General features: G+C 48.0%; 2 protein-coding genes across 6 annotated transcripts; one reads left to right on the top strand and one right to left on the bottom strand.

The window, feature by feature from the left end:
* Nucleotides 1-466: 466 nt before the first annotated feature.
* pdcd2l (programmed cell death 2-like) lies at nt 467-1,969 on the top strand. Of its 2 annotated transcripts, none has more exons than XM_058075286.1 (2): nt 467-1,014; nt 1,191-1,969. In XM_058075286.1, the coding sequence occupies exons 1-2, from the start codon at nt 552-554 to the stop codon at nt 1,787-1,789; spliced, it is 1,062 nt and encodes a 353-aa protein (XP_057931269.1). In that variant the 5' UTR covers nt 467-551; the 3' UTR covers nt 1,790-1,969. The 2 variants fall into 2 exon arrangements, with proteins under 2 accessions (XP_057931269.1, XP_057931270.1); XM_058075287.1 differs by having other exon boundaries at nt 1,248-1,969.
* On the bottom strand, nt 1,835-8,212 carry nfatc3b (nuclear factor of activated T cells 3b). 4 transcript variants are annotated; one of them, XM_058075281.1, is made up of 11 exons: nt 8,071-8,181; nt 7,544-7,948; nt 6,030-6,624; nt 5,552-5,950; nt 5,318-5,480; nt 3,894-4,090; nt 3,635-3,807; nt 3,424-3,564; nt 3,297-3,352; nt 2,707-3,208; nt 1,835-2,195 (listed from the first exon to the last, which is right to left on the bottom strand). In XM_058075281.1, exons 2-11 carry the CDS (start codon nt 7,614-7,616, stop codon nt 2,059-2,061), a joined length of 2,436 nt encoding a protein of 811 aa, XP_057931264.1. In that variant the 5' UTR covers nt 7,617-7,948; nt 8,071-8,181; the 3' UTR covers nt 1,835-2,058. The 4 variants fall into 4 exon arrangements, with proteins under 4 accessions (XP_057931264.1, XP_057931266.1, XP_057931265.1 ...); XM_058075283.1 differs by lacking the exon at nt 8,071-8,181 and having other exon boundaries at nt 2,707-2,950; nt 3,044-3,208; nt 7,544-7,991; XM_058075282.1 differs by lacking the exon at nt 7,544-7,948 and having other exon boundaries at nt 8,071-8,212.
* Between the last annotated feature and the right edge of the window lie 265 nt (nt 8,213-8,477).

Below are 8,477 nucleotides of genomic sequence, written 5' to 3' on the forward strand. Positions count from 1 at the left end.
ATCAGCACCACTGTTTAGGTCCAGTTATTACCTGGTGAGAGATATTTGCATATATATATATATATGTATTTGTGGCTTTTGTTTGCAGGGCATGAAGTAATAAACATACATGGGCTAAAGAAAAACAGTTTATATTCAATATTGTTCTACAATTCCAGGAGGATGATACATAGTTTGAAGTGCTGATGAATGTTATAGTTTTCTATTAAAAACAAAGTCAATCTTTCATTGTCACTTTTCACCAAAAAAAAAATTAATTAGCTGAACTTTGACAAGTTCAAAACTGACATGGCAAACTATGAATGTGAACTATTTATACTTTGTGACGATAACTTTGAATGAGTTAATGATAACTATAAACTTGTACAACACTCGTATTACAGCAAAATGCTACCTGATAGTAGTTTTGCGATTGTTTCTCCGTGATGTTTTTTCTTGCTGTTCCACTCCGGTCCTGTAGACGGTGACGATCTGCCAGTCACAGTTCACCACCAAATGAAGAAGCCTTATTTTGATAGGTCACTTCCGCAAATGGCTGCTTGAAACGTGTGATGGCCTCTTCGCGTCATGAGCCGACGCTTCTCGGCTTGTGCGATGGAGCGTTTGATGACAAGAAGTACCAATCGTCTTTCCTCACCAACAAAATCGGAGGACTTCCGGACTGGTTACCGTCCCTTCCCCGCATGTCTCCCCGCTGTAGGAGGTGCTCATCCCTGCTAGCACATGTGGTACAGGTGTACTGTCCCCTGGAGGGGTCCCCCTACCACAGAACCATCCACGTGTTCGCCTGCCCAGCTGAGGAGTGTAAGGGGCGGTCAGATAACTGGACGGCGCTGCGCTCTCAGAGCCTGGAGGCGGAAGTGAAAGCAGCCCGGATTTCCAGAAAGCCCGAGCCGGCACAGGAGGCTCTTCTGTCATCTACAGACTGGTGTGACTCCGCCGATGACTGGGGCATAGACGAGGAGGATGGTGGAACTTTTAAGATGGACAAGCAGGTCCTGGAAGAGGAACCAGGTAAGTCATGTTTCTGCTGCAGTAATTAATGAAGACCACTAGAGGGCGCCCAAAATGCAAAAACAATTAGTCAATTCAGTTGACTGATGAAAATTAGTTAAATCATTGTGTGTATTTGATTTGATTTTGTGGTATGGATCATGAACACAAATAAGTGTTTGTGTTTTGTTTTGCAGATGTTCACACTGTGGATGAGGATGTTGTCAACAGACTCGACTGTCTCCATCTTGTAGAGCAGCAGACAGATATTCCCGTCCTATGTCCATTCTTCATCAGCGTGGTGGACGAGCTGGATGTGGCTGCAGAGGAAGACGACCTGGCGCATGCCCACGAGCTGCTGAGGGACTACGAGAGGAGAGAGGGCGTGGCTGTGGGGACACTGGATGGCGTCGAAGAGAAGTACGAGAAGAGCCGAGCCCACCACGGTGATGCTGCCTTCTCCAGGTTCATGAAAAGGATCTCGCCATGTCCGCAGCAGGTCCTGCGTTACTGCCGTGGAGGAGAACCTCTCTTTATCTCCGAGCCGCCAGCCAACATGGGCAAGCTGGTGACGCTGTGCGGATCTTGCGGAGGCCCACGGATATTGGAGCTGCAGCTGATGCCTGCTCTTGTCAGCCTGCTGCGCTGGAAGGATGGTGGGGGTGTGACCGAGCTGGAATTTGGGACGGTTCTAGTTTATACTTGCACCGAGAGCTGCAGGATGTCCGAGTCCCAACAATTGGTGGACGAGTTCTGCTTTGTTCAGATGGACCCGGACCAGCAGCTTTTCAAATGAATATTTGCATGAATATTCATCAATATTCATGCATGAATTAAGAAAACACAAAGCCACTTTTTGTTGGACTTGTCTAATTCAGCCTCACAGCAACACAGCATTCACATGATCCAGCAGAGGAAGCATAAGAAAGTATCAAAAATAAATTTCTAACTGGCCAATAAAAAGTTTTTAAAACATTGTTTGGCTCCGTCCATTGTCAAAAGAGGAGCCCCGTCTCTCTCTCCCCCAGAGGCACTTGCAGGTCAGATTGAGTTTTTACCGCCAAACTATGGTGGCCCATCACAGAATGACAAGGAGGCGTCGCTCGACTTGTACTCCCAGTTGCACTGGTGGTACTGGTCCAACGGGTCGTGGCGAGTGGCACCGCTCAGGCTGCTGATATCTCTGTCGATGATCTCATTGACTGCAATGGTAGCAAACGAAAGACTCTAGTAAATGCGACTTCATGAGAGCCACTCAATAAACCTATCCAGTCACTTTAAGTGCAGTAACACGTGTGTCCAGCAGAGGGTGCACTCGTTCCTTGTTAAGCACGAACAAGTCGCATAATTTGGATCGAGATTGATCCTTTCATGTGACATTCCGCCAAATTAGGTTTAGCCCCGCCTGCAAACTACCCCCCCCCCCCCAGCCCTATCACATGTCACATGATGCCATTGCTGCTGCATGTCACATTAGCAATGACTTGATGTAGCACATTTCACTTTTTTCAAAATGTATCAGTTACCAACAGAGGAAGGTGTGCTGGGAAAATGGGGGTGGGGGTGTCATCAGCCCAATGACAGGTGCTGCCCATCAACACACACACACACACACACAGTTATTATTAACGCACTGGGGGGGTCACGTTTCTATATTGCTTGCTCAGACCCTGCAGCAGATAATGGCCAAAATCTCAACATGGATAGTCTTACCGTCATCCAGCGTGATCTCCTGGAGGCCCAGAGAGTCCGCAGGGGGTGTGTCTTCTGGTTCCTGTTTGATGCTGAACCCGCCGCCGCCCGGCCCCAATAACCAGGTTTCCTTGTGGGCCTGTTCCCTCCCAGGAACGACGGGTGGCATTGTGGCGGTGATGTTGACGGCAGCGTGCGAGAGAGGAGGAGAAGAATGATGTAGCCGAGCACCGCTATGAGTCAACGGCCTGCAAGGCACCGCCACCTCACAGGGGGTGAAACAGACAGCCTCTACGTCACGAGGGCCAGGTGCATTGAGGGGCACCACGTTCGCCTCCCAGCACTCCTGTTTGACTACCTGGCGGCCAGCGGGGGCAAGAGGGAGTAGCTTTGAGGGTCCCGGCAGGTAGGTGAAGCTCTGACTCGGACTTCTTCTCCTCTTGCCGTTAGAAACATAGAAGAGGACTTGGACGGGACTGCTGGCAGTCCTGTTGTACGCCGGGATGTCCACCGTGATGCTGGACTGACAGAGACAGGACAACAGTGGTCACATGAGGACAAGTTCCCTCCAGGAAGTAGTGTTCACCTTGTTCATATCCATTCCAACTTACAGTGCAGCTTCGGGCAGGCAAGACTTTGGCGTCCGTCTCCCACAGGATTCGTCCATCTGAGAAGACATCAAAAATCATTGACGTTATTGACTTCTTGATTTCAAGAGTTAAGTCCATGTAAGCTCACCAGGACTTTTCTCCAAGAAGACCACTCTGGACTGAGACGACAAGTTGGAGCCAATGATGAGTAGCTCTTCTCCTCCTCCCAGGACACAGCTGCTTGGACTGAAGCTCTCTACATGAGGAAGCTCCTGACCTGAACGCTGGGCTGAAGCATTCAAACACAGCATGACGATGAAGATCTTGATGAGGAACGTTTCGGTCAGAGGTACACTCACAGCACTCGACGGGAACCGATGCCGTCTGCAGCCACAGCGTCCATCCGTCCGACTGCTGAATGGCAACCCTGAACACAACACGCACCCTGGTGTTCTTCCTCCCGATGTCCGTCTCGCCTTTCTTCAGCTCGATGTCGGCGTTCCGCAATTTGAGTATTCCAGCGCAGTCGATGCTGATGACAAGAAACAAAAACACGACATATAGCGTATCATTTCTTTACACACTTTGAACTAACAGGATGGTCCTCGCCACCATTACCTGGCAGACATATTCCCCGGAAGCAGCGGAATCTCCAGGACCTTGGTGCTGTCCACCAGTTTCTCCTGGCAGGTGGTGGTCACCGTCTTGCCTGTCACACGGTGGACCTGATAGAAGGAGTGAGGACGAAGGTGGCGCTCATCCGCCGTGCCAATGAAGAGCATCAAGGAGGCGGGACGTTCACAGGGACCGTTTAACTGTACACACACACACACACTTTTGTACTACTATTGTACTATTAGCGTAGTCTCCAATAGTGTCTGGGTCCTTTTTATTAACCCCACAAGATGTCTCAAACACACGGTTAAACACAGGTTAAATAACTGTTATTAATTATCCTCCCTATCTGTGTGGAAGTGGTAAGTTTTTGGCTATTTAAGTTTAAAGGAAATAACTTGAAGGCTACCGTTTAGGTCGCTAGCTCTCTAGTTTGCGAGTTAGCATGTGTCTCAAGACCCTGCAGTTGCGCAATATGTTGTAAATAAAAAGAGTATAAATGTGACTATAGTCGTGTTTTGTCATGTCTACAGGGCTCTAATAATGCTTTGTTCATTTTAATCTGAAAAAAATAATTTGTCTACCCACCAACTATATGTGGTTTCTTAAGTTTTTAGTATTTGCCGTTTTATTGTTTATTTATTTTATTTATTTATTACTGATTGATTGATTTTCTTTATTCTTGATTTGTTTATTTATTTTTCATCTTATTTTGTGCAGAAAAATCAAAATTAAGATATCTGAGAACAGTGGAATGTTTTATCAGAGCTTTTCTTGTAGAAAATCGGAACCAAATCACTGAAAAAGTTTGTATATTTTTCCGTTTTTAATAAATGCGTTTTTTTTTTTTGGAAAACCTGACGCGGCCCAGCCTTGCCCAGACCCTAGCTCCAGTGGCCCCCAGGTAAATTGAGTTTGAGACCCCCTGGTGTAAAGTAACACAAGCAGTCAGCATCCAGCTGCTTACTCAATTGGTAAATTGGTAAATTGGTTACTCAATTGTTTTTGTTTCATTCCTAGACTTAGAACCTCTTTAAGATCCAACGATGCAAAATGGATATTCTTGCAATTTTCCAACTGGTCTTAAAAAGACCAGTGTTATGTATGCAGTAGATACTGTGTGTGTTTATATATTTATCAAATAGGACATGGTTGTGTGCATCCAGCTGCTGTGCATTCTCCATGTGTCCTTGTGTGCTCAGTAAACGTTTGTTGCAACAAAGTCACGCCCAGAATAGAGCGGCCGGTATCGGTTACACGTTAACGCCCCCCCACCCCCCACCACATCACCCTCAGTCCACCCACCACACTGAATGTGAGAATGAATGTGAGGTCTAACACAGGGGACATCCCTGACAGGAAGTGAAGGATGTCAAACACCGCCTTTGACCTCAGATTAGGTGAATGTGGCATGGGTGTTCGCTCACCTTGACCACGGGGTGTCCTCCGTTTGCCGCTTTGATGGCACCGCGGCTGCCCTCCGTCTCATAGTGCGCCCTGTGGTAGGGGCGGGGTTGCACCTCCAGCTTCAACTCATTGTGCTCAAAGTGGCTTGGCAGCGGCGAATCGAGTGGTGGTGGTGATGTAGTTCTGATGGATGCAGGGCTTAGAACAAATCCGAGCAGATATTTGTGTCTGAATTACCTTAAAAACTTTGGTACCTAAAAAGGGGAGGGGCTCCAGGTTTGGGTGTGGCCCAACTGAAGTGGGAGGGCACCTGTAGGAAAAGCTCCGCCAGGCCGTCGCAATCACGTGACTCTTCACCAGTGGGCACCACGGCTCTTAACTCCTCCATAACTGGATCTGCCGGACTCGCCAGGAGGGTCAGCTGAGTCCCAGACGTTCTCCTCGTCTTGGACGGGACATCCATGTCCTGGAAGCCGCACATGAGCGAGAGTCCGAGGGCTGGGCTTCCCGCCCAGATGTCATCTGTCACGCTGCCACGTGGGGAGGTGCCGGATGCGACACTGGGGGAGTGCTGAGGGGAGGGGGAGCGGGCCAAGGGTTCAGCGCTGGCATGGCGTCTCTTCCCGCACGGGGACGTCGGTCTGGATGAGGGCCTGCAGAGAAGCATGGGGGGGGGGGGCAGGTTAATACTGCATGTGAATTAACCAATGACTAAGCAGTAGCCATGGCGACCTGGAGGCGGGTCGCCGGCTTAGCCAGTTGTCCTCGGTGACACTGGCACGAGGTGAATGACTTGGTGACTGGTGCGGCGACAGTGCTGGGCTGAAGGCGGCGGGATTCTGGTACTTCTGCTGCCACAGCTCTACGCCAAAGGCTCCACCCCCGCAGCCCGGTGAACCCAAAGCAAGCAGTGCTGCATCCCGCAGCTCGCTGTCCACATCGTCGTTGACTTGTGAGAACGACTCACAGGAGGAAACGTCTGACATCCAGCTCCGGGATGATAGGCTGCTGCATGGGCTCGAGCAGAATGCTGGGTCACGGTAACACGGGTCCAGGGAGAGGAACAGCTGGTCTCTGGACCAGGACGCTTCCAGGTAGCCGCCCTCTGCCCCGCCCACTGCCTCTGCGTGCTGGCTATCGCTGTACTCCACATTGTTGTTTGCTGCAATGGAGGTGATCTGGATGCTGGGACAGTCAAAGGCTCTGAGGTTCCGCTGGGCCCCGTACGCAGACACCTGCGAGGGGTAGCTGCCATGTTGGTGGAGAGGCGGGGCCAGAGGCTGCTGGCTGTCAGCCTGCTGCTGCGTCCTCACGGGCAGGTGAGGACCTGTGAGGTGATGATGCAAAACACAACCTTGTCAACATTTGCATTGCAAAGGTTAGCATGTAGTGACATTTGCATACCTGTTTACATATCGTTAACATTACATCACTGTCAAATACAAGTAAACAGCAGGCATCATGGATGATGATGCTAACACCAGAGTAATAATAGCTACACTGGCGCTCTTGTAACGGCACACACGTTACAAGTAGTTTCATACAGATACATGATGTTGTCAACAGTAACCCCCCCCCCCACTTCGAGTGCCTCCAACTTTCTACTTCCTGATTTGTCAAAGCTGTTCAAATCAACTTGAAATAGGTGGACTTACAAAGCCAATGTATTCTTTGAAACTTATGAAATAGTTGTTCTAAATTGAATACATTTCATAATGTGCTGAAGAACAGAATCGTTTAGAACACTTTCCATTATGAACTAAGTAAGTAAAGTAAATCAACTCAGTCCAACTACAAGACTATAATAAATTGACTTCATTCCTTTTGTTAAGTCCACATTTAAAAATGGACTTGAATTACAACAGCTGACAGCTGGACGTGTCACATCCACAGCACGAGACATACACACTTCCTGTTCGGGATTTCAGCTGACCAAACGATGAGGGAGAAATGCACTGTAATCTACAAACACAGGAAATAAACTACAAAACCCAAAGAAATCTTAATTGCTCAGTCAGCACTTTTACTGGTATTTAATTATCATAATTCCAAATGTAAAACCGGTTCTTTAAGAGGTGATAGTCCACTCTTTGAGTTTCTTACTTCCGCGTACAGCAAGTGTAAAGACCATGGTGGTTTATTTTTAAGACGCATTCGTTGGATATCCGGTGTAACTTGCGGAAGTTCCTGCTAGCTTGACGTGGGAAGACAAATCGCTAACAATCGTCGCCAAAAGCACCACCAACCTGCATTTTGTCTCCCCTCCTCCTCGAAGATGAGTCCAAAGTCCAGCTCCTCCGCACAGTTTCCGTTGGACATCGGAACCGAAAAGTGCAACAAAAAGTGTTCTCCGAATGACGCGAAAGCGACCTGTCTGTCTTCAAAGTCGACCTGTCTCACTCACTTCCATCCGACTGACAACTCGCAACTGTGGCGGAAGCACGTTGATCGGTCCCAAGCTTACAAGTCGTCCATACACACGACGCATGTGTGAACCAACTTGTGGTACCGAGAAAGTGTTATTGTTGTGCTAACTTGCCGCTAGTTTGTGTTCGGCCGCAGCGAGTTGGACTCCTCAGGTTGATCCTTTGCTGATGCGTTCAGGGGCACCACGGTATTGTAACATTTCTGTGGTTGCTTCCAAACACGAGCTGCGAGTCACACAAAATAGCAACGGTACGCTTAAAAGTTGATAGTATTTCGTTGGATTACCTCCTCTCTATATCCAATTTATACCATTGATATTTGCATATTGCGTGACGAGTTTACTTACTTCTTGGGTCAGCCAGCATTCTCCACGTGTTTAGTCCAACTTACACTAAAAAGGGATTTGCTTACATTTGTTGAATTCCCACCAACTACTGGGTTTCATCATCTTCCAATTCAAGAAGACGGCGTCTCACGTTGACAGCGAATGTTCTTCCTAGATTCCCGATGTGCATGAAAGCACCGTAAAAAAGCCCAACAGTGACGCAAGCAAGTGGGCGTTCCCGCTGCTCAAGACTTGGATAAACTTAAAAAAAAAAACAAAAAAAACCTTACCTTCAATCAGAAAACATGAATTATGCCAAATATCTTTTTATGTTTCATTTATTAACTGAAGCCAACTATCCTCTTTATCACTAGTTCTCAAATGGTGGTATATATATATATATACACACACACACACACACAATATAA

This window comes from Doryrhamphus excisus, chromosome 6 (assembly GCF_030265055.1).
Source record: "Doryrhamphus excisus isolate RoL2022-K1 chromosome 6, RoL_Dexc_1.0, whole genome shotgun sequence".
Taxonomy (NCBI): Eukaryota; Metazoa; Chordata; class Actinopteri; order Syngnathiformes; family Syngnathidae; genus Doryrhamphus; species Doryrhamphus excisus.